The 23,880-nt window shown below is 53.1% G+C and overlaps 8 protein-coding genes across 8 annotated transcripts; 1 reads left to right on the top strand and 7 right to left on the bottom strand.

Annotated features, from left to right (window-relative positions):
* Positions 1-181: 181 nt before the first annotated feature.
* On the bottom strand, positions 182-1,693 carry J4E84_002434 (uncharacterized protein; the record flags this gene model as incomplete). The annotated part of the gene is made up of 3 exons (XM_049385059.1): positions 182-574; positions 730-1,531; positions 1,590-1,693. The coding sequence occupies 3 exons, from the start codon at positions 1,691-1,693 to the stop codon at positions 182-184; spliced, it is 1,299 nt and encodes a 432-aa protein (XP_049247082.1).
* Positions 1,694-2,038: 345 nt separating this feature from the next.
* On the bottom strand, positions 2,039-3,860 carry J4E84_002433 (uncharacterized protein; the record flags this gene model as incomplete). Its single annotated transcript, XM_049385058.1, has 3 exons — positions 2,039-2,309; positions 2,367-3,222; positions 3,272-3,860. The coding sequence occupies 3 exons, from the start codon at positions 3,858-3,860 to the stop codon at positions 2,039-2,041; spliced, it is 1,716 nt and encodes a 571-aa protein (XP_049247081.1).
* Positions 3,861-4,692: 832 nt separating this feature from the next.
* Positions 4,693-6,217, bottom strand: J4E84_002432 (uncharacterized protein; the record flags this gene model as incomplete). Its single annotated transcript, XM_049385057.1, has 2 exons — positions 4,693-5,185; positions 5,241-6,217. The coding sequence occupies 2 exons, from the start codon at positions 6,215-6,217 to the stop codon at positions 4,693-4,695; spliced, it is 1,470 nt and encodes a 489-aa protein (XP_049247080.1).
* A 795-nt stretch (positions 6,218-7,012) lies between these two features.
* YPT1 (GTP-binding protein of the rab) lies at positions 7,013-7,957 on the bottom strand (the record flags this gene model as incomplete). Its single annotated transcript, XM_049385056.1, has 5 exons — positions 7,013-7,207; positions 7,262-7,489; positions 7,543-7,590; positions 7,646-7,796; positions 7,944-7,957. The coding sequence occupies 5 exons, from the start codon at positions 7,955-7,957 to the stop codon at positions 7,013-7,015; spliced, it is 636 nt and encodes a 211-aa protein (XP_049247079.1).
* A 624-nt stretch (positions 7,958-8,581) lies between these two features.
* On the bottom strand, positions 8,582-9,738 carry J4E84_002430 (uncharacterized protein; the record flags this gene model as incomplete). Its single annotated transcript, XM_049385055.1, has 5 exons — positions 8,582-8,917; positions 8,968-9,279; positions 9,328-9,441; positions 9,497-9,576; positions 9,624-9,738. 5 exons carry the CDS (start codon positions 9,736-9,738, stop codon positions 8,582-8,584), a joined length of 957 nt encoding a protein of 318 aa, XP_049247078.1.
* Positions 9,739-10,233: 495 nt separating this feature from the next.
* Positions 10,234-18,184, bottom strand: J4E84_002429 (Type I Iterative PKS; the record flags this gene model as incomplete). The annotated part of the gene is made up of 3 exons (XM_049385054.1): positions 10,234-17,654; positions 17,714-17,846; positions 17,915-18,184. 3 exons carry the CDS (start codon positions 18,182-18,184, stop codon positions 10,234-10,236), a joined length of 7,824 nt encoding a protein of 2,607 aa, XP_049247077.1.
* Positions 18,185-18,822: 638 nt separating this feature from the next.
* On the top strand, positions 18,823-20,289 carry J4E84_002428 (uncharacterized protein; the record flags this gene model as incomplete). Its single annotated transcript, XM_049385053.1, has 1 exon — positions 18,823-20,289. One exon carries the CDS (start codon positions 18,823-18,825, stop codon positions 20,287-20,289), a length of 1,467 nt encoding a protein of 488 aa, XP_049247076.1.
* A 1,053-nt stretch (positions 20,290-21,342) lies between these two features.
* On the bottom strand, positions 21,343-22,815 carry J4E84_002427 (uncharacterized protein; the record flags this gene model as incomplete). The annotated part of the gene is made up of 3 exons (XM_049385052.1): positions 21,343-22,234; positions 22,301-22,683; positions 22,738-22,815. The coding sequence occupies 3 exons, from the start codon at positions 22,813-22,815 to the stop codon at positions 21,343-21,345; spliced, it is 1,353 nt and encodes a 450-aa protein (XP_049247075.1).
* Between the last annotated feature and the right edge of the window lie 1,065 nt (positions 22,816-23,880).

Raw genomic sequence — 23,880 nt, 5'->3', positions numbered from 1 at the left:
GTAGTAGGGAGGATTGGGTCTGAGCGACTGCTGCGTTTTGTGCACATGGTTAGTTACTTAATCTAATTCGTTCTTTGGTTGATTGATGGAATGCTGTGCGCTTGTGGTGTGGTGAATGTGTGTTTCTGTGTTGATTAGAGCTTTGTAGCCCGCTCAAATAATATCCTGCTGTGTAGTATAGCTACACGAAGTCTTCATACTGCAGATCCCGCGATGAGTATCGTGATTTCTGTTTCTGGAGTCCGAAAGGCCCTTCACGGTCGCCGCTGTGCCAAAAGTGATCAAGAGCGCCTGATTCCTGCCATCGGGTTTTCAGCGCTTCGCGCACCTTGAGCTTGGTTTCCGTGTCTAGAGTCTGGTCCCGATTGAACAAGAAATCCGCGTCGTCGCTCTCGTTTTCTGGTCCTTCTTCTTCATCTGTTGCCTCCTCGTCTTCGTCGCTTTCTTCATCTGTTGCCTCCTCGTCTTCCTCGCTGTCTTCGTTCGTGTTGTGCTTATCCTTGTCGCTTGCAAGATTAGGCGGACGGAGAACGTAATGCCGGGCTGGGTCCCCATCTGCATCCTCTTCTTTCTCCTATCACTCATTAGCCTCACCCATGCAGACACTCGCGTGATGATTAGCAAACCGCATACCTTTCGCCACTCCTCTTCCGTCATGCTGAAGAATTGACAAGGCGGCCTCCAGTTGCCTTTCACTCTTTCAGCAGATGTCAAATACCTTACTCCTACATCCTCAATTGTCTTTTGGCGTGGTGTACACCAGTCCTCTAAATTTGCCTGGAACACCCTGACCGACTTCCTCCTGTGTAAGAGATCATACACGGGCCGTCTGATCGACTCGAGGATATTGAGCATAACCCGCTCATCTTCCATGTCGTAGGGATGACGATATCGATACCCACCAAGTTTGATTTCTCCAATTTGGAAAGCTGTCTCGAGGCGAATGCAAATTTCGTGTTTACGTTTCGGAGGTAGTAGCTGGAGGTCCTGGAGGTTATTGTGAAGAGCCGCCACTTCGTCCTCGCTTTGCATTCCAGTTCCGGAGAAGTTGAGCACCAGCGTGAACTTGCGGATAAACTGATACGGCTTCATTCCGAGCTTGAAGGGATCGGCGCGGAACAGGTTGCTCATCTCCTGGGCAGACGTGATGTAGAAACTGTTGATACTGTAGTAAGTTTCTGTAAGCTCTTGGGCTGCGTGCGCTCCAAAGTATGCTGGATCCATAGCCCAGCATTTGGGTTGCATGTGTAGACTTTCACCGCAGATGTCGAGTGCTTCAATACCCTCGCCCCATTGCGAGTCTAACCAGCCAATGCGTATGCTCTTGCCGCACTCGACACGCCACCACATTCCGCTATATTCCGGTGTAGTTTGAGGCTGAGCTGTCGGGCCGACGATGTAGGCGTATATCATGTTTCGAAGCTCTCTTGGTAGGACGGCGTGGAACTCGCTAGCTAGTTCGCGACATGATTTTCGCGCAGCAGTTGCGGCTTCTACTGCTCTTTGGCGTTCTGAAGGGGAGGCATTGTATCTATATGTGGCTGTCGATTAGCAGAGATATTGATTCCAGTGAATGTGAGGGACTGTACATTGGTATCGAGTCGATCTGTTCGTTGAACTTGCATCTCACAAAACCCTTGGCTCTTTCAGCTTCGGCGTCCATACGGATGAAGTCAGGGTCGAGTTGCAACATAGTTGAGAAACGTGAGACGGACGTGTTGAAAGAAACCAGAGGATTACAGAAAAGAGAGGGTATGTATGTCCGCGGCACAATGCCCCGCCCTCGCAGCACCCTTACATGGAAGGTCCAATCAGCTACTGTACCTCGAAGAACGTGCATAAACGCTCGCGCCTGCATTGCATTGCATTCTATTGCTCTACCACATAGATGCAATCGTGGAGTCTTTCATGATAAGAAGTTCGATTAAAATGATACCAAATCCCCATCAAACCATCATACAGCAAAACATGCACATCATGCGCTCATACATGCAACATCTTCCCACTCAACACATATACACCCTAAATCTTCTTGTCATTAAACCTTCGAAACACCAACAGCAACAGATTCGGTTCTCACAGCAGCATCAACTTTCTCTTCATAGCGATCAAAAGCAGCAGTCCCTTGGATATGGCTGTCCTCAAACACATCGACAGTCGTGCTTGCAAACTTGCGCGCGCTGACGCGCTTCTCGAAGAGGAGATCAAGTTCAGCGAAAGAGCGGCCCTTGGGTTCGGGTAGGCGGAAGTAGGTGTAGATGATACTTAGGAAGCAGGAGCCGGCCCAGAAGAATCCGGCGTAGTTGCCCCTGGGGTGTGGTTAGCAGAGGGAAGAAGGAAAGGAAGGGAGTGAGGGAGTGACGTACCAGTTCCAGGCTCCGGGGTTGAGCATGTAGGGTGTGAGGACGGAGGTGATGATGCCGATTACGTTGTAGAGGTTGCGGCCGAGGACCACGGTCTTGATAGCGAGGCGGCGGGTTGAAAGCTCAGCAACGAGAGAGTAGCATACGGTGCCGACGGTCAACTGGTAGAACATAGCCCATACGATCATCATAGCTCCGGTAGCCATGGCGCCCTTCTCCCGCTGGGAGGCTGGTACCAGGCCAAGGAAACCCATGACGAAGAGCATAACGCATAGTCCACAAAGACCACCTAGGTAGAGTGTTCGGCGTCCGAAACCGACCTTCATGAGGTACCAAGCGCCAAAGACACCGGCCATGTTAATACCGTACTGACCCATTGCGAAGTCATACGAAGTCGATGCGGGTAGACCGGCCTGTTGGAGGAAGTAGGAAGAGTAACCCGAGAAAGCGTTTCCACTCAAGTTCTGCATCGCCCAGGCCATGCAGACAATCTCCGTACGACGCAAATCGGTACCCTTGAAGCAGTCCCAGTAGCTGGCTCCCTGGGTGATCTTCTCTTCGAGGGCGGTGGTGTGCACCATCATGGCCACCGTTTCGTCGGCATCGAAATCAGTTTCTCGGTCCAAGCTGGTGAGTCGAAGCAGGGATTTCTTCGCGTCTTCGATTCTTCCTTTACGGACTAGCCACCATGGCGACTCGGGCGCTAGGAAGACACCGATGATGAGGGGGACGGGCCACATCCATTGGAGGGCGTAGGGGATGCGGTATGACCATTCGTCATCACGGTCGACCATGGAGCGGATGACGCCGATACCGATGACTTGACCAAGACCCCAGCAGAAGTTGACGTAGGTGGTCACTAATTGATGTAAGCTTGTGTATGTGAAAGTAGAGCTTGGTAGACTTACAGTATCCACGCAGAGCAACAGGGCAGACCTCGCAAGCGTATGTGATGGTAAGTGTTTGGAAGACACCCCAGGGGATACCACAGAGAATCTCCGCAATCAGCAAGTGTACCACCGTCTGAGCCGTGAAGAAGATGGTGGTGAACCCAATGATCAGAAGCAAGCATCCCATGACAGTATAGCGGTATCCGATAGCCTCACTGATCCATCCATTGAGGAAAAGACCGATGATCTCGCCAACAATGACTCCGTTCGACAGACCCGCCTGCCATGGCGCTGGAATCTCCCAAGACCCGTCCGGAAGCTGCTCGCCGTACTTTTGCTTGAACTGCGGGAATCCGAAGAAGTTGTTCAGCAGGCAGACATCGTAGCCTTCCATGACGATACACGTGCTGATAAGGACAGACCATCCAATCGCCTTGGGATAGAGTTTGATACCCTGCATCAGCGTCATCTTGCGTTCGTTGTCCGTGGCAAGCCGCGCATCGTCGACAAGCTTATTAGCAGCGCGCTTGTGATCGGACTCCTCATGTTCTCCATAATGCTCGAACGGGGGCGCGGTAGTGGGCTGAATCTCCTTCTCTTCCGCCATGATTGCTCTCTTCCGTCAACTCTACTTCTTGCAAACAGAGAAAGTCGGGCCGATGGCGATCCGGCCAGGGCTGGGCTGCTTTGGGAACGATAGTGGGGTGCTGCAACGCTGCTCCACACACTCTCGAACCAGGACAAAAGTAAAGAGAAATCCGGGGAAACTGCTACCGTGACATTGGGTGGTAGGACATGAGGCGGTCTTTAAGCATAAAATTTTGCGGGGTCTAGCATGGCTTTCGGGTAAGCGTGGCTGTAGCGGCGAACCATGCAAGCCAGGGTCTGGGTCGCGTGCAGACAGGTGGAGCTTTCATCTCCTGCGGCCGTGCGCGGACGTGATTGGGTCGTCCCATATGCGACCTTCTTGCTATGGGTTAGGAAGACAGAGACGGATGCTGGTGGCTCGGGTAATTCTTCGTTCACATGGTCTCGTGGCACGCCTGGTGCATGCCCAGCTGGCCTGTCCTTGGCCAGAGCGTGGGTGTTCACGATCGGAGCGGCGGCCGACAAGCTGACCGTTGAGCTGGAGTACTCGCGCATACTATGTGCATGGCTAGGTCAGCCACACCGAAAATCGGCAATAGCGACCGCGCCGTAGTGAATTGCTGATAGCTGTGATGTCGGAAGTTGTTGCCAGTGTACGCAAGAAATCGTACAAGTAAGCCCAAGAAGGAGTTTACCGAGGTAGCGCCTTCGGCTTTCACCCGTACCTGGCGGTGTAGCGTCAAACGGCATGTTGAACATTCTAGAAGCTGTGAAATCTATTGTATCTGCATCAAGAGGGTATTGGTCTAGTTGTGTTTCTTGTTTATGTCTTCAAGTCCGCGCAAGCTACATCAAGTAGTCCTATGTCCATTCGCGGGCTCGTCAATAGTGTCATCCTCCTCTATGCCAGTTATTGCTTCCGGTCCTTCACTCCGCGGCTGCACCCTCCCGCCAAAGAATGCGAGAAGCAACAAGTCATATGTCGCTTTCAAGCTACCAGCTGCAACAAAAGCAACCCAGAAATGATCGTTTCCAGCAAGTACACCAGTAAGACTTGGTCCACTGCTTTGGGATAGTGTCTTGAGTATGTTAACTACGCCCATAACAGCTGTTCGCTCTTCTGGTAAGACCACAATCGAGAGGAAAGCTGATCGAGGTGCCTGATCCATAGAGTTGAGCACAGAGCGGCCAACGAGCAGGCAGATGGTTAAAGCTAGTCCCGACGGCACAGGCAGTAGCGCGAGGAATATAGAAGAAGGCAGATGAGTGAATACCATTGCTTGAATTAAGCCGAGACGTTTGGCCAGGCTCGAGGCAAAGACGTTTCCAAGTGTCGACACAAACCTGTATGTTCGTAAGCGTGTGGTTCAAGGCATGCTTTGATAAGATTGTGACTTACCATGTTGCAGACATGATGCCACCGAGCTTCCCTTTTGGTAGATCAAATTTACGTTCCATGTAGTAGTTGATCAAACTAAAGGGGACCATTCCCGAGCCCAATGAATCCAGGAAGAACAAGCTGCAGAGTTTGATGAGAACAATGCGACTCGACTTGGAGATCTTGCTTAAGGAATGCCAAAACTTCTTAGGCTTCTTGGGGGCTGCGTCTCGAGTTGCAGTATCTCGATTCTCTGTTTCGTCATTGTTCAGCAACGGCTCGGTCTCAACTGATGCAGCAGGCTTGTTCCGTTCATCGTTCCAGTCGCTGTGCTCGCATCTCTGGCTCAGGAACAGAGTCATCAGCGCCTTGACACACCCGACCCCAGTGTAAATCCAGAAGATGGCGCGATACGCATCCAGATCCGTCCAACCCTCGATAGCCTGCAGGTTGTCGACCGCAACACCACCAACTGCCAACCCCGTTGACGTGCCCAGTACAGCCAAGACGACATACCAAGTATACACGTCCGACCTCTTGTCCTCGGCTACCAGGTGCGCTAACGTCGACTCCTCCACAGCTCTGAACGGCCCGATCTCGTTCCCACTAGGACTGATGACACCGACGATGGCTGCTAGAAGCAAAGCCACATAGTTGCTTGTTGTTGCGAAAACAGCGCCGGATATTGCCATGGACACAGCCCCAAGGAGTAATGTTCGGCGCCGTCCTAGCGTATCCGCGACAAGTGTGAGGAGGAGGCTGATGACTACATCGCCGAGCAACGTCAACGACATGAAGAGTCCGATCTGTTCATCTGAGAATCCTTGCTCTTGGAAGAAGAGTGCGAGGATAAGTGCCACGCTCCCGTATGCAAACAGACGGATGTACCGTGCCAGAATGAGGATGTAGACGTCTTTTCCAGCATGCTTCATTGTCGCGAGTCCCAGTTCGCGGCCGAGCCATTGTGCCGCTTTGACAGGCGCATCACGAACAGACATGCTCCGAGGTTCAGGATAGGGTGGGTATTATGAGCGTGGCGGAGTTGGTACACCTGGACTCTAAGACATTAGGAAGGCCAGAAGTTTTGTAGAAGGAAAAAAGAAGAGAAGAGGCTCTGGTTATGATTGCTTTTCCGAAGCCATGACGGACCGGAGTGTTTAGTGCTGCCTGGAGGCCTGGGGCCTAGTCGAGTTTCGCGTCATACGTCAGCGCCTGCATTTTACCGGATGCGGGAAGGAGCGAAGGGTACTCGGCATCCATACATGTCAAAGGGCGCATCAAGGGCGCAAATCAGTTGTCACAATATCACGCAGAGATCTTGATAAGTAGGACGTTAGCATCGAAGCTGTTGTTGAACCTTATCCATCAGTCGTGTGGTGGCTGAGCTGGCGTCTTCACATCACTAAAGCGCAAGTTTGTGTTTGTGGAACAGGCATCAAAGATCTAGGAGATGAAGTCTGATTGCCCATATTAAAGAACACCTGAGACACCGAAGGGAAGAGACCTAGTGGCCACCACAAATTGTAATGTAGACACCAGCACATCCCAGAAATCCAAACGAGAGCCCCCATTCTATGCGATCGGATGTCGCCATGCTAGCGCACAACTTCGGGATGGAAACGTGGAGATGGTGACGAATGGGAGACATGGCGGTCATGTATCAGTGAGCATTATCGTAGTACTGCACCAACCCTCGCATGGCGTAAAGGCGGGAGCTCAAACACCCACGCCGTGCATTGCTTATCCGTAGACACCGGTCCGTTCTCCGACACATAACAACTCTTCCTCTTTCTCTAGCAGCAACCACCGCCGGATCCGTTTTGGACACCCTGGCCCTGGCCGATAGGGACTGTGGGCTTGGTGTTGGCGGTTGTGGTACCCATGCGCTCCTTGATCTGGCGGGCCATGGTCAGGAAAGCTTGCTCGACGTTGGTGGCGCTCTTTGCGGAGGTCTCGAGGAAGGGGATGCCAAGGCTGTCTGCGAACTCCTGTTTGAGCTGTTAGATGGCGTGCGTGCTCTGGGGTTAGCGAGATGATGGTACCTTTGCTACGGTGTACTCGACAACCTTCTTGTCCGCCATATCGGACTTGTTGCCGACCAACAGCTTGTTGACGCCCTCGGTTGCGTATCGGTCAATCTCCTGCAGCCACTGCTTTACGTTGTTGAAAGAGTCCATGTCGGTGACATCGTAGACGACGCAGATGCCGTGGGCGCCGCGGTAGTACGAAGATGTGATGGTTCGGAAGCGCTCCTGGCCGGCGGTATCCCACTGCGATGACTGTCAGCACTCACGCCTAGACGCTGCATATGCAGTGTACGCACAATCTGTAGCTTCACCGTCTTGCCATCGAGCTCGATTGTTCGGATTTTCTGGGGCTTGTTAGATTATCGCCGACCGGGGCTGCAGGTGCGCGGGACAACGCACAAAGTCGACACCGATGGTCGAGATGTAGCTCTCGGTGTATGTGTCGTCGGCGAAACGGAGGAGCAGGCACGACTTTCCGACACCAGAGTCACCGATGAGGAGGAGCTTGAAGAGGTAGTCGTATCTGTCGAACCGAGCCGTCAGCGGGAGCCTTGCATGGCACGACGGGCAGCACCAGGGCTGTCGTCGATGGGAAAAAGTAACTCTGCGGGTCTTCACGTTAGCACAGTCGCACCCCCAGATCTGGCGGCGCTGTTCCCCGGCCTGTGGCGGTGGGCGTCGCGCGGAGGTTACGTACCACTCAGGGTTCATGATGGCGGTGTTGCGGGGGTGGAAAGAGGGAAGAGACTAAGAGATGCAAGTTGGGGGTGGTCAGAGGCAGTCGTTGTGGGGTATCGCGGGTCGTCGAGGCTGACGGTGTTAAGTAGAGGGTGATGGGGTGCAATGCGCGGATACCAGATGTGAATAGCTTGGCATTCAGCCAGGCCCAAATCCGTGGTCACAAGTTGCCGTAGCTTGTCGCGCCATCAACATCACATTCACGCCTGCTTATCTGCCGCCTAGCTTTGTCCAGTGAGGCGCCCGTACGCCGTCTGACGTATGACTCTGCTCTGTCTTGTTGCCCACTGCAGTGCCAGACAGTCGCAGATCACGCATCATCATGTACAGTGCCAGGTGGGTGCCATCAGTGCACCCACGTGACAGCCGCCAGGGTCCACCGCCCCAGTCACCCAGCCATGGCACGCATCACCGCCATCGATTACAAGTAGCTTTCACCCAACTGATCATGGAATGGAGAATGTGTCATTCGTTTGCAGCAGTGTGCGGTCCGTCGTACGTCGTTGCCTTTGACGTAGCCCAACCTGCCAGCTCTAAAGCACAGTAACCCGAAACCCCCATATAGTACAGACATCAGGACAAGTTCATCGCTACATATTACATTATTTTGCCGAAAGCAGGGATCAGTGTTTGGGCCAACCAGAAGGAGAAGACCAGCTTGGGTCCTGTCATGAGCAGCTTGGGCGTCAGTCCCTTGAAGAAGGACGTGGGACCCTCGTGCTTCATCATGTTGGACACGATCCTGAAGCCGCTCTCGGGGTTCTCAAAGTTCCTGTTCTGGATACGCGTCTTGATGACATCGAGAGGGGCAGAGACGACAAGCGATGCGCTGGCTCCGGCGATGGAGGCGACAAAGTTTTGCGACCATGAGGCCGAGTTGTAGTCGGTGAGTTTGTAGAAGTACTCCTTGGCGACAGCGGAACCACCGAAGAGCTGGGGGTGTGTTAGTATTCGGATAGCTGTAAGCAGAGTGGTGTACATACTGCGAATGACCCTGGAGCGTTACGTGCTGCCGTCCATCCCCAACCACGGTACAGCCCGAGCCCTTCGTCGGAGATGATCTTGAACAGCCCACGGCCTCGGAAAGCCTCAGGGTTGGTTTGTCGCTTGATCTTGAGAACATCCAATGGCAGGAGGACAATCTCACCGATACCGATTATGGAACCGGCAGTCGCGTGCATGATAGCCTTGCCGTTGCCCTTGCCGAATGCGCGGTCGAAGCTGTCACCGTGGTTGTGGGCGAGGTAGTCGCGTACGAAGGGCTGTCCGCCGAACTTGTATACTCGTTGGAGGATCTGTCCCTGTCAGTCCGAGTTCCTGTGTGCTTGCACTTTTCCACGCACCTTGTATGCGGCGGCATATCCGAGACCGGGGAACAGTGAGAAGAATCGCCCAGAGACTGACGCGCCGGCTGCGTCTCTGAAGACGACCTTGTTGAGATGTGCTGCGTTCTCGATCTACATGTGTTCGAGTCAGACGCCGTCGGGGTATTGTATGGTCCACATGTCGCACCTTGCCAATGTTGCTCATCAACCGCTTCGCCGTCGTGTCGACCGGGTGGAAGACCATGAGTTCTGCGATTCCCGCACATCCTGTGCATGTCAGATATGCTATATTGACTCGAGAACGGCCGATGTACCTGCACCCAGGACCCTAGCTGTGTTGGACTCCCTCTTGTACACCTTTGCGGACGAGTTGGTGCCGGCAGCGACTTGCGCAACCTTTGCGGCGGCTTCGGAAGGTGATGGCGTCATGGTCGAGGATTTCAAGCAAAGCAGAAATGGACAATTGACAGGTGTGAGAGGGAGCAACAGCGCAAGGCAATTGCGGTACCGAGCAGTGAAGAACGGGAGCTAGAGATAAGATGCCCAACGATACCCGCTCTCAAAAAAAGTCGTCGGGGAAGCGAGTTCAACGTCCGGCATCGCCCCGCCAAGCACCACGCCGCTACCACACGCGCCCCCAGACGCGAAACTTTGTCCCTCCATCCCGACACGCACCGGCAGCATCACATCACGCGATTGAGGAGCACTCCGCCTGCTACACGTGAACTCTGCCTCGCGCAGCATAGAAATCTGTCAAGTCGGAAATTTGCAGTCGGCACGTGACGCGCATGATGAAGCCCGAGTCCTCAGATCGTAAGTAATTGACTAGGTAACTAGCTAACCACATCATACAAGAAGATTTATACGAAACAATAAACGCCCCTGTTCTACGCGCAATCAAATCCAGAATGAAAGGCTGTGCGCCTATCCTTTCCTCTCTGCAACCAAGCCAGCGAACTCGCCTAGCGACGGTGTCTGCAGAATCTCAAAGATACTGACTTTAGCTTTGACAACGCTACCCAACCAGTTCCGGAAGTCCACAGCAACCAGGGAGTCGACGCCGATGCTTGTGAGCGCATCAGCGGTGTCGATGGCGCTCGTCTCCAGATTGAACAAGTCGGCAACCTTGGCTACTAGCAGGTCTGTGACGACTTCCTTCGCTTTGCTGTCACCCGCCGACAGTGCCGATAACTGAGATATCAATCCATCGATGTTCTTGGAAGACTCAGACTGTCCCTGAGCTGAGGCTTCTGTCGTGGTATCATCGCCCAGTCGAAGGGTTCCCAATCGACGGTCTTTCTTCACCGCTGGATCGTCAACCAACTTGCTGTATCCAGTGATACACGTAATGATCTGACTGTTTTCGGCCCGGCGTCGATTTGGGTTCCTGATTGCATCCTCGAACAGTCGCAATACATGGGCAATCGGAAGACATTTCATGCCAAGGGCCTTCTCCACGCGGTTCTTCACCACATCGCCTCCTTGTGCGACATATCCGACATCGTCAATAGGACCAAGATCAATTGTCACGGCGGGCAGGCCAAGGGCAGTGCGGTAGCGCGCAATCGCGTCCTGGAACGTACCGCCAGCGGTATAGTTGCTCTGTGACACGTTGCCGAGAACTGCAGTGGCGGAAGAGGTCGTAATGAAGAATTGGAGGTCAGGCAGGTTGTTATGAAGGGCCCATGTGCCGGTGACCTTAGGGCCAATGGCCTTCTGCCACTGCTCAAAGGTCATGCTTTCAAAGACAGTATCGTCAAGGATTGCAGCAATCTGAAGAACTCCACGGATCGGAGGTAACTCTGCCTTCACGTCTGCGAGGAGACTACGGACAGCTCCTTCGTCGGCAATGTCGCAGTTGCGAAGATGAACGTTGCAACCGTGCTCTTGCCCTTGTTCAATCAACGCCAGCCCCTTTGGATGAGCGACAGCATTGCGGGAGACGATCAAAAGGTTCTTGGCCTCATGTTCCAACATCCACGAAGCGGTGGCAAGTCCGATGCCTCCAAGACCTCCAACGATCATGAAGGTAGAGTCTGGAGCGTCTAGGCCAAGCAATGTTTCAGCCTTCGGGACGACATGAACCTCGTCACCTGGCTGTGGCAGGATCACAGCACTACCCATGTAGCTCCCACCTCGGACATACTGGAGCGCTTCATGGATCTCGGCCAGCTTGAAAACCTTGATTGGTGTCGCGGGTCTCGCCTCTTTGTGCTGCAACAATTCGATGGAGTTCGCCAATGCCCTGTGGAACATGGCGCCTCTCATCTCGCTGTACTGGAGGGTATCAAGACCAGTCATAGACACTCCGCGGCCAAAGGGCGACATGTCAAGATGCTTTGCCTTCTCGGTATCAGCCTTACAGATCTGCACAAAGCGACCAAATGGTGCAGTGCACTCCCAGGATGCCTTGAGCAACGGCCCAGTAACTGAGCTCAGCGTCACATCAACTCCCTCGCTGTTTGTCTGAGACATGATAGCAGAAACGAGAGAGGCGGCTTCATCCTGCAGGATATGGCTGGGAGCGATGTTGTAATCTTCCAGCAGAACTCGACGCCCTTCGTCTGTTCCACAAGTGACGAAGATCTCGGCTCCGATGTTCTCCGCCAGTGCAAGAGCAGCCTGGCCCACACCTGCCGTACCAAAGTGTAACAACACTCGCTCATGCTTCTGAAGTCTTGCGATTTCGCGCAAGGCTAAGCAAGCGGTGGAGTATGCATATGGGGTGGACGCGGCTTCCTCCCATGTAAGCTTGTCGGAAACCTTGACGACGTTGGTCCAATGAGCGCGACCGGCGTTGCTGATAGGTCCTTTGAAGATGCCGCACACTCGATCTCCAACGCGAAGTCCAGAGTCTCGTGTGTCCGGGCCAAGGCTCCTGATGATACCGCTGCTCTCATGTGCAACCGACTCGTTGTCTTCACTCGCCCCTACAATGTTCAGCCCAAAGGCTTTCGGTTCGATCTCAACAAATCCACTCGGCAGATCATCCACCGCATCAGACGTATCCACAAAGCAGGACTCTGCGCCAGATGTACCGCTGCCTGATGGTTGCAGGACGAGTGATTTGCCGGAGTAGCTGAACTCCTGCAGCTGAAGAGGTTTTGCGCCTCCGCTGACAGCCCGATCCTGTTCAAAATCTGGATAGATGCGGGGAACGTACAGGTTCTGGTCTTTGGCGGAATATTCCCAATCAATATTGACGTTCTCAGATGTGCTGTAGTCAAAGCATTGCTTGAACACATGCGCAAGCATCAGGATGGTCTCGGTTGGCAATGATTGTTGGGGTGGCTCGCATGCCAACCGAACATATCGTGTGCTTGGATCTTCGCGTCGTAGAGTTCTCAAGAGACCAGTCACCTGCGCAAAGCGTGGATCTTCACCGTCGACAGCTCCACCAAAGCTCAGCCAAAGAATGCCCTTGGACCGAAGAAGGAGACTTCGGAGCTTTTCAAATGCACCGCAATCCATGGTATCGATGAAAGGTGTGTCATGGTCTAGCGCCATGATAAGCAGACGGTCACTGTCTGCCTCAACTTCATCGAGAGTCTCCACCGAGGGAGCTGAGCCAGTAACGTGCTGCACGGTCCCTGATACTTGATCCAACCAGGCTTGAGGTTCTGAAGCTGACGGTACGACAATGGAAATTGAAGACGGATACATTGGATCCTGGGTTTTGGCGTGCGACAAGATGGTGCTGGTAAACTGGACTTCAGGGTTTTCGCAGTCTCCAATCTCGAACTCGACGCCAGAGAAGCCTGCTGCTTTCAGAGCCTTGTCCCATACTCCTAGGTTGACATAAGGGCATGTTTGGCGTTCAGGCTCTTCGCTCAACCACCATCTCTCAACGGTTCCAAATATCAACTGGACATCGAGCGAATCCTGGCTCCCTTCGAGCAAGACTAGCTGGCCTCCTGGTCGCAGCAGCCTTCTGACATTCGACAAGGTACGCTCCAGGCTCGGTGTCGCATGGAGCACATGTGAAGCAACTACAAGATCGTAACTATGGGCTGCGAAACCCTGCTCGATCGGATCTTGCTCAATGTCGAGCTTGGAGTAGTTCATCTTGTCTTCCCAAGTGGCAAACTTGGTCTTTGCTGCGCCAAAGAATCCTGAAGAGATATCTGTAAAGTCGTATTGGCCCAGTAGCGAAGCGTCTGACTCCTGTCCTGATCGCGCAGCGAAAGCATCCAGAACCACGGATGTTGCTCCGCCAGTTCCGCCACCGATCTCGATGACTTTGGCTCCGGAGTCCACAACAGAGTAAAGCTCGACAATCTTTCGGAGATGCTTGTAAGAGCCGTTGCAAAGCTGCGGAAGCTGCTCGTAGTATCGATTCAAGAGTCCGTCTTCCATCATCAACTCCAAAGGTGTCAACTTGCCTTGCACGATGTCACACAGATGGCTTCCAACGCGCTCGACCAACTCTCCGGATGCGTTGGTTTGGGCCACTCGATTACAGAGCTCCTCGATAGAAGCCTTGTTCCTCGTAGACCATTGATCACTCCCTGACATGAGTGTACCTTTGTCGGCCGACAGGATGATGGAGTTCATCCACTCGTAGAACCTCTTGTGATACCAAGTCCATTGGTCGTCCGCCTTCGGTCCCAGCTGCTCCAGAGTTCGGGAAATATGGTGGTAAGATATTTCGCGGACGTCCTGTGCAAAGTCGAGTTCAGACTGGGTTAGGGGAATCCTCATCGAGTCTTTGATATCATCTGGGATAGCGTAGTGGATGTCGAGTTCCCATCGGCTCTTGGAATGGATCGCGGGATGCGCTGACTTCGCATCTTGCGCATGCGTAGCCGCCTGGGTAACACGCTGGAGACGGAAGTTCTGCATCTCGAATGATCCCGTTTGGTGCGCATCATCTCCTGTGGGAAACACTGAGCCTGTGAAGATTGAACCTTTGGTGCCTGATGACAGGCAGTCCAGGCTTGCGAGCAACCGCTGGTCCGCATGCGTACCGAGCTGGGAAGGCACGATCACCTTCCGGATCGAGCGAGGTATGAACATTGCATCCTTCGTCAGGTCGGCGGGTAGGGTCGCGTAACAGCATTGGAAGATCGAGTCCAGTGTCGTTGGGTGTATTACGTATTGCTGTTCGCGTTCAAAGGCCGCTGGAGCGATAGAGAATTCGGTCTCCGATCGTTCACGAAGAACGCGACTCCCAACAATGTTCTGGAATGTTGGTCCGTGGTGGAAGCCCGAATCTCGCAACCTTTGGTACAGGTTCTCGGGCTCGATCTCCTTGGTGTCCTTTTGGTGGGACAGTACAGAGCCAAGAGAAGCCCTGACATCCTCTAGTAAATGCACGCCGTGGTCTGATCTAGCTGTGATGCAGCCCTTGCAGTGCTGTATCCAAGCGTGCTTGGCGCTGACCGACCACAACTCAAATTCGTACCAACCAGCGTTGTCCAGGTCCTTGTCGTTGCAAGGACGGAGCGAGAACTGGATCTCTGTTCCTCTGTTCGAGGCACTCGACGTTTGTGGTATAATGAGAGCATTGATGATGTCCACATCTCGCAAATGATACTGCAACTGAGGTACCTCTTGGTCAGGCTTGCTCTTGAGAAGGCGCATTGCTTCGATGGCCATTGACACATATCCTGCGCCAGGAAGGACCACACTTGATTCCAATTGATGGTCGACTAGCCAAGGAATGTCATTTGTCCTGAGGAAGTTGCGCCAGGTCGGAGTCAAAGGATTCGATCCAGGAATGGCTCTACCAAGCAACTCATGGGGCTTGAAGCGCTTGTATCGATGCTCTTCAGAAGCCCTTGGCTCGATCTTGTAGGAGGTCTGATGGTTCCAAGGATATTCCGGGAGGTCATGGATATACTTTGACTGATGTGAGATGTTCGACTGGGGTTTGTTCACAGCTGTGAGATGGACAGAGTAGCCTCGCGCCACAAGGGCACAGACGACGTCTTGCACGGTGTCAATCGCATTTAAAGGTCGCTTCAGACAAGAGAGGTACGGCATGCGTGTCTCGCCGAGCGTTTGTCTGACGGGACCTGACAAGGTGTCGTGCGCTCCAATTTCCAAGAAGACGGAGACCTGGCGATTCGGTGTTGGCGCTTCACCCTCAGGCTTTGTCGAATCCAAGATCAACGCTTCCAACGCGTTTGAGAACAGGACGGGACTAGTGAGATTGCGCACCCAGTGTGCAGCCTCAAAAGTGGAACGTGAAGTGACAATGCCACCCGTCACTGGAGATGCAAAAGCGACGTCGAGCTCGCCTTCTGTGATTGGTCCTAGAAGTTCCTCGAGGCAACTCTGGTACTCCTCCGCCATATGCTCCATGTGATGAGAGTGATAGGCGAGAGGGACCTTCAGCTTCCGTGCGAAGACATCATCTTCTGCCAAACGATCTGCGACTTCTTCCAGGGCGTCCATGTCACCAGAGATCGTGACACTGGATGGACTGTTGACACAGGCGACTACCACCTTACCATCAGAAGAGAGATCAGTCAGGTACTCTCGGGCTTCTTCAGCACCGAGACCAACGGCCATCATGCCGCCCGATAGTTTTGTGATCTTCTGATACTTCTTAGCAAGTCGTCCACGGTGATATACGACGCCAACAGCTTCCTTGAACGAAAGCACGCCCGCCGCGTATGCTGCCGCAATCTCACCACTCGAGTGACTGACGACAGCGGAAGGAACAACATTCCAGGACCGCAGCAAGTCAACCAAGCACAGCTGAACAACGACACTGAGCGGTTGACTAAGCTCAATCTCCGCGACCTTGGTAGTCTTCGCATCACGCGAGAGCTCTTCTCTCAACGACCAAAGCGCACCAAATTCTCGCAAGTGGGCCTCAGCTTGATCGATAGATGAGCTGAACACCTCAGATGAGGTCATGAGCTCACGGCCCATGGCGTACCATTGTGCACCCTGACCGTTGAAGACATAGCCTATACGGACTGGCGCAGACGATGCGCGGGTCGGCTTCAAGCGGCTGTCTTCGAGAGCATCGGCTAGTTGCTCTAGACTGCGGGCCTTGACGGCGACGGTCCATGGGAACCTCGATCTGCGCTCGGAAAGCGTGTAGGCTAGATCGTTGGGCGCTGGGGCATTACCCTCCTGCAGGGCGTTGCGGATATACTTTGCTAGGTCTTTGCATCGTGTGACTGCGCCGGCTTCTTCTTTGGCGCTCAACATGTAGACTAGAGACGACGGGTCGGTGGAGCTGTCGGAAGGTTGATCAACCCCATTGCTCGCATGGCCGTTGCTGAGGGCATGGCCATTGGTATTTGGGTGCCCGTTGGTGTCGGCATGTCCATTAGTGCTGGCGTGTCCGTTGGTGCTCGCATGTCCATTGGCGATCTCGCCGTTGCCATTCTGGAGTGCGAAGCGACGTTGTTCGCCAGGGCTCGGGGGCGCATCGAGGATGACATGTGCATTGGTTCCACCATAACCAAAGTTGTTGACAGATACCCTGAACGGCTTGTCCTTTGGCCATGGCGTCAGCTCTGTCGGTACCTGAAGCTTCCAATCCTCTAGTGGTATGTTCGGATTGGCTTTCTCGAAGGTAGGGTTTGCAGGTATTTGCTTGTGGCGTAGTATGAGAGCTGCTTTGATGACTGCTGCTAGCCCGCTAACAGGTTCAGTGTGGCCGATGTTACTCTTGACAGAGCCGACCCAGATGGGGTCAAACTTCTCTCTTGAGTTACCGAAGGTCAATGCTAAGGCCTCGGCTTCAATAGCGTCACCCCCGGTTCCTGTGCCGTGGGCCTCCACGTAGCCTGTTGATGAGAGGTCGATTCCTGCCCGGCTATAGCATTGCTTGATGAGCTGCTGTTGCGCGTCCATGGAGGGAGACGTTATCGTTCCGGTTCTGCCGTCCTGATTGACAGCAGACTCGCGGATCAAAGCGTGGATGTGGTCGCCATCCCTGACTGCCGCGGAGTACTTCTTCAAAACTAATACGGCCATACCCTCGCCCCTGCCGTAACCACCGAAACGATGATCCATGGAATAGCATTTTCCATCTTCGTGTAGAAGACCCAGATTCGAGATGGCGATGTAGAAGTCTTGGTTCAATATTGCGTTGGAGGCTCCAATAATGGAAACTTCTGATTCCTGATTCCGGATGCTGTTGACACCCATGTGCAGGGCTACTAGACCACCTGAACATCCCGTGTCGACGGTGACACTGGGTCCCATCAGGTTGTAGAAATGTGAAACACGGTTGGCGAACATGGCTGGACCGTTTCCAGTGACGAGAGATGTGGGCATTGAGTCCGCATCTTTCATCAACATCTCGGCATAGTCTCTGCCGAAGGTTGCAGAATACACGGAGGTGTTCGAGCCGGAAAGCTTCTCGATGGGAAGACCCGCTGTCATTCTGTTAGCTCTGGCAAGACAGCGATTCAGGGGAATCGGGTTGCTAGCTTACCACTCTCAGTCGCATTGTATACTCCTTCCAACATCAGTCTCAGCTGCGGGTCCATGGACTTTGCGACCTCCGCCGTCAGGTTGAAGAAAGGCGCGTCGAACTCTGTCAAATCGTCCTCGATGAAGAAGCCGCCCTTTACATGAAGCTTCACGTACATAATCAGCTACTACCCATGGTTTTGAGGTGCTTGAGGACACTTACACTGTCTGTCCGCTGAGAGTCGGGATGCGATGTCTTGCTAATGTCGAAGCGACTCTTGGGAACTGGCGACCAGCAGCTCTCGCCGCTGGATAATGTGTGCCATAGACCATCGAGGTTGGATGCTGACCCTCCGAACTTGCAGCTGATGCCAACTATCGCTATCGCATTCGACATATCATCAGATTTAGGTTGTGGAGGAGCATCTGAAGGCACGCCGTTCATGTCCGGAATGCCGTTCGTGGGCGTGGTGTCTGTGTAGTAGAGCGGCATTATGAAAAGGCGGGTGATGGGTATCGTGGTTGTGAATATCAATGAGACAAGAAAGAGAAGCGTCAAGAGGTAGGCTTAGGCATATATTGCTATTTGTTGCAAAAGGTAATCAGGCGTGGACGGACGACTACGTAGGCTCCCGGCTTAAACATCGCTAACCCGCCATCGCGATGCTGCCTTTGCATCGAGTCGAACTCTTTCACGACCCGAAACTATGGATAAAACGTTGCGCGTTCATCGATGACGACACCGGGATGTTGTTGTTGACCTGGGATAGATCACTGTCACGTGATCAAGTGGACGTCCGGGTAGTTGCAAGTTCTCACAGGTTCTTTCTTGCGGCGCATGATCTGGAAGTTGAACCTAATGTGATACGGCGTTTAGGGTCATCTTTTCAACTGGCCCGATAGTTTTCATTGTCGCATGGGATATTCGGGATAAATCCGTGAAGTACAGAGCAAGCCGGACGTCATCGGGGCATACGGGGAATTGGCGACTGTTCTCACCGCGCAAGGGCCAACACCCACAACGTTGGTAATTGTGGTATCTCTTAATCATTACTGGGATTATCTGTCATTATCTCATCTTGCTCTATTGGCGGAGTGTAATCGTTCTATCAAATTTCGTCATACGCAAAAATGAAAGTCGACATTGTCAAAGTACACGAGATCTGGCCCCAGGGCTACGAGAAGTTATCACGACAGTCTGCGAATTTGCCAATCTTGGATGCATGGTACGCCTACCGTCGTACGGTACCAACGATATACCTCTTCAAGAAACCGAAGCAGCTGCCGCAAGACCTCGTAGCGCGCCTTACTGCGAGTCTCTCCAAAACACTTGATATCTACCCACGTTTTGTTGGAACTTTGGAAACTGGCGCAACACCAAATGCGGAGCAGGGCGATCAAGAGTACCAGCGAACCACTGTCAGCTGGGGTAGTTCCAGCGACAAGGCGGTATCGTTCATTGAAGCGAGCACGAAGTCGCGCATTCGCAGCTTACTTCCACCTGCTCCTCTGAACGAGTCGACACTCTTATGGGACTACACACCCTCCTCTGTCCGAGCCCTGTTTCCGGCGCCCTCCCCTCAGCCTCCTGGCATTCAGGTCCAGTTCACGGCGTTCGCATGCGGTGGATTCAGTCTTGGCATCGACTTTGAACATGGCCTGGCTGACGGTTATACGGCGGCAAAGTTTCTAGAAAGCTGGTCGGTGAACTACGGGCAAATGTTCCACGGCGAAAACGATAGGCCCCAGAACCCGCCATCATGGCAGCCAGAGATTTTCAGCGAGCAACTTGCTGAGATCGACCTAGAGGAATATGGCCCTGCGCTCCTTAAAAAAGCTCAGGAACTTCCCACACGAGGCCCGTACCGCCGTACACTGAAGCCAAATAGCTCAGGTGCCACGCAGACGCTAGAACCGGAGACCATATACAACTACCTCTTGCACATACCAGCCACGGAGGTCGAGCACAAGGTCAAAGAACTACAGTCTAAAGGTTCAATGCGCCTGACCGATCAGGCAGTGCTGATTGGCTTCTTCTGGGCCTGTCTCAATCGGGCTCGCGGTCGTGTCCAACGGCCGCCAGTCGATCTACATCTGTCGAGCAGCTTCCGCTGGCTACTAGGCGTACGCGACGGACTACTGGGGTCCCCATACGTCAATGTCATGATCTCTCCTGATGCCGAGAGCAAGCCCGACAACGCCACAGATCCCATCAACCTCGCCATCAAGGTCACGGAGACCCTCGGTCAGTACGACGACAACGCAATGCATGCAATCACCTACGACGCGACTTTCAAAGACAGCCCTTCGCGCACCTTTGCGTTCAAAGGTGGTGACGAACACCTTATCTTTAGCTCGGTCGCGCACTTGGGTTACGAGAAGTTTCGTCTTGGACCGCTCAGCCCGTCCTTTTATATCCCGTCGTCCTCCATACCTAACCTCTTTGTCTTGACAGAGGCCGTGCCCAATGGTGAGCCGGTTGGTAATGCTTGGTATAAGAACGGGCTCAACTTGTTCTTGAATGTCGGTGAGGATGTTTTCGAGGCGTTTGCGTCTGATCCGGCATTGGGGGGTTGCGAAGTGTATCAAGATGTTTGAGGAGGGGAATGTTGGAGAGCTGCTGTATCGTTTTGTCGTTGGGGCCTATCTTATCTGCTGCCTGGCATAGAGAAGTGGGATTAGATAGTAGTAATATGAAGTGTTTGCTGTGTACTGAGCTTTCTTGACGTGCGCACCGCGGAATGAGTGTGAGTTTCCGTGAGGTTGATGAGACATATGCACTGAGGCGGCGATGAGGATGCGCCGAGTGACATGTACATCTTCTCCAGTAGTCTTTAGAGCAGAATGCATCGGCGAGCTGAAGACAGCGGTTGGTATCAATGGTTGGGAAGATGCGAAGTTGGGTGTTGGAATGTGTCCCATAGCGCCCGGGCCTGCCCAGGTGGGCCCACCCAGCCTGCTCTCGGCAAGGAGCGCCGCCCCAATGAGGCCGCCGCAAGACACTCAACTGCCCGGAGCAGCAGCCCCCAGCATGAACCACCTCCTCACATTAATACTGCACTTGCAAACTTGCAACTGCTGTCGCATGATTCGCGCATTACTTTGCAATACATTTTGTACGCTCAAATGGCATGCAGACCACTTTACATCTGGGTGACACATCAGACGGCACTCTAGCGAACCATCCCAAACCTGTCACAATCGTCTCGCATACCAAGCTACAGTTCCGATACACAGACTGAACCAAGGCCACGCCCTATTTCGCTCAGAAGTGTATTCTCTTCTTCGCTATATCACTGCGGACATGCTGTCACCGACCACAGTAGTACTCGAGATCTTCTGGCCTGGACAGCAAGAGCGAAATTTGACTCTGCTTAGTGGAGAACTGTTGAGGGAAACATTCGTACGGGGACAATGTTCATTTCGCTACTATCTATACAAACAGAACCGGCCTGATATCAAAGCGTGGCTACATCGCCAATTCCCACCATTTCGACTCCCGAGGTCCTTCCGCCTGGCTCCTCAACACCGCCAGAGTAAACAACGAACAAGGGAATGCATCTCGTCTCCACATATACGATCTAGATAAACAGCGCGCCGCCCTGTGGTATTCCAACACACCACCAGCTCTTCAAAATCCGAGTGCAATGCTCACGGTGCGATTGAGGACCTCGATCGCATCTCACTAACACGGACAGTCTCAGCAGCCTCCGGGAAGGCTCTGACCATGCGCTGTAGCACGGTTTCCGTCCAATCGGCCCACCCCTGCTGGCATTCATCGCACAGAACGACTCCGCCAAAGGTATGGGCCTGTGGGGCACCATATGTCTCACGGTAGCTGCACTTGTTGCACAGACCCAGCTCGGCTTTGTCCAGCATAGGCGCGAGACCGTTAAACAACAAGACCTTCTCGTTAGCGAGAACGTGACGGTACTGCTCGACGCTCATCTTCTCTTGCTCCTTCGCCTTTTTCTGCTCGTCAAGCCTATTCCAGAGCTTGACGTTGCTCCGTGTCTGTTGAATGACGCGCTGGTCCTCGGGTCGGCCTAGGGTCAGACCCTCTTCCACAAAGCGGTATCGTCGCATGATCATGTGGATTGGGCCACCGAAATACCGGAGAAAGTTGATGACACACTTCATCTCGGGTTGTCTCGCCCACGCTACATCCAAAGCCCAGAGCGCCTCGCGGCACTTGTGGTATGCCAAGACGCGCTTCTCCTCTGGGACATATGCGAAGGTGCTGTTGATCTCTCCCTCGGAACGATGCTTCCAGTAAGAGATACCGTCGTACATGGTATTACCAATTTCGGCCATAATGTCGAATTGCTCTTCAGTGAACCAGATGTGGTCGAGATCGTTGCAGACTAGCGCTACACCGATGGTGAAGCGGGCGAGCGCATCGGTATCGCGCATGCGGAAGAATTGCCAAGGGCCCTTCGATAGAGCGACACTGTAACGGCGGAACAGCATAGTGTTTGTCTGGTGGCGAGACTTTTGCGACGACATCAAGAGGAAGCAGCGGTACTCGCGGCACATTTCTTCACTGAAGACGGGGTTATGTTAGCAAAGAAAACTTGGTAAGTCCACGGTGCCAGATGGTGAGACATACCCTCCTGCTGTGCCTCCGCACAAGGTGTCCAATACTCCGGTAAGACTGTAACCAACGACATTGTCGTCGTTGGCAACGTCCATGAGATCACCCTTGAATTCCGCAATGATGCCCATCACGATGATGCGCATGAAGGCAACATATCGGGACCAGTTGGTGTATTCAGGAATAACACAGCGAGTGTATTCCCAAGCCGTTGCGTAGATCTCTTCTTTAACTCGGAACGGAAGGTCGATATCTTTCAAGTCATCCGCGATGTCGGGTGGGTAGTACCAGCGCTCATTGACAACATGGGTTTTGTTATGAGTCGCCTGGTCAGAGTGTTGTTTGGGTTTCTGATCATCGATGGGAAGGAGGTCTTGTTTCCCTTGGGAACGAAATCGCTGTGTTCGAGTTAGCACTGTACTTCATGTTTAGTAATGTTGTGGTGAACGTACCTGCAACATCAAGACCCCGGTCCAAACGATTCCAAAGCCAATGACGTTAGCCAGAACTTTGGTTGGGAAGGCAGACATGGTGATATTGAATAGTTTTATCGATGTAAGGATTGAGTGCTGCGAAGGGTTGTAGTGGTGTGAAATTATGATCACTTTGTGGCATACTGCCTTTATACCAGAGTATACCTGGCCAATTTTGGTATCTTCGTGGCATATGTCGTTGTCGATGCACAACTCAATCGCGTACTCATCGTTTCGTCAATCGCCCATCTGCGACTCATGCGCGGGGTCAGATCTGATGGTGAATGACCCGAAACCCAAATCCCACCTTGAATAAGGCCGCGGGATATTATGTCAACCTCTCCCCCGTTATGACGTAGTATCAACCGTTGCATCCGCGCACTCCGGCATCAATCAATTCGGTTCATTGTGATCTACTAAGTTGACGACGTTTTGCTATCAATAGCACAGTTGGTATATGTGCCGTTGACCCTCCTTAGTGTTCTCTGACGCACGTCGATCCACTTCAAAACCACCAAAGAGAATACTGACAAGGAACTCCCAGATTCTTCCACTCAGATTCCTGTCACTTCCATTCTCCTTCGCCAAAGAGCTCTCCACCATAGCATCCTACTCGCGTGATGGCTGTGCTCGAACTCGCCCTCTCGCACAACCCATTTGCGGGGTGGACCATTTTGTTGGTGGTGAGCTACACATGCGCCAACGCATAGGACAAACACTGACTCGTGCCTGAAGATCTTAGTGTCTGTCATAGGGCCAGCTGTTTATCGACAATGGATGCATCCTTTGAGGAAATATCCAGGACCATGGCTCAACAGCGTGTCGAATATCCCGAGCGCATTCGCAGTCTTCCGTGGTGTTCAACACTTGTACAACTACAAGTTGCATGAGAAATACGGACCAATCGTTCGGACCTCCCCGAATGAGTTGAGCTTTGCCGAGCCATATGGAGCTGAGCAGATATACGGTTTTCGCGCAAGTCCATCCAGCAGCGCCTATATATGTAGTGCAGTCTCGGCTAACAGATTGGTTTAGCATGGCAAAGCGTTGGAGAAGTCACCAATTTTCATTGGCATTGCAACACCCGTCGATGGCTGTATCGGGATCGGGCTCTCAAAGGGG

This window comes from Alternaria hordeiaustralica, assembly GCF_023758085.1.
Source record: "Alternaria hordeiaustralica strain BMP 2776 chromosome Unknown scaffold_3, whole genome shotgun sequence".
In the NCBI taxonomy this organism is placed as follows: domain Eukaryota; kingdom Fungi; phylum Ascomycota; class Dothideomycetes; order Pleosporales; family Pleosporaceae; genus Alternaria; species Alternaria hordeiaustralica.
The sequence above is the reverse complement of the archived record's forward strand: the minus strand, read 5'-3'. Positions and strand labels throughout refer to the sequence as shown.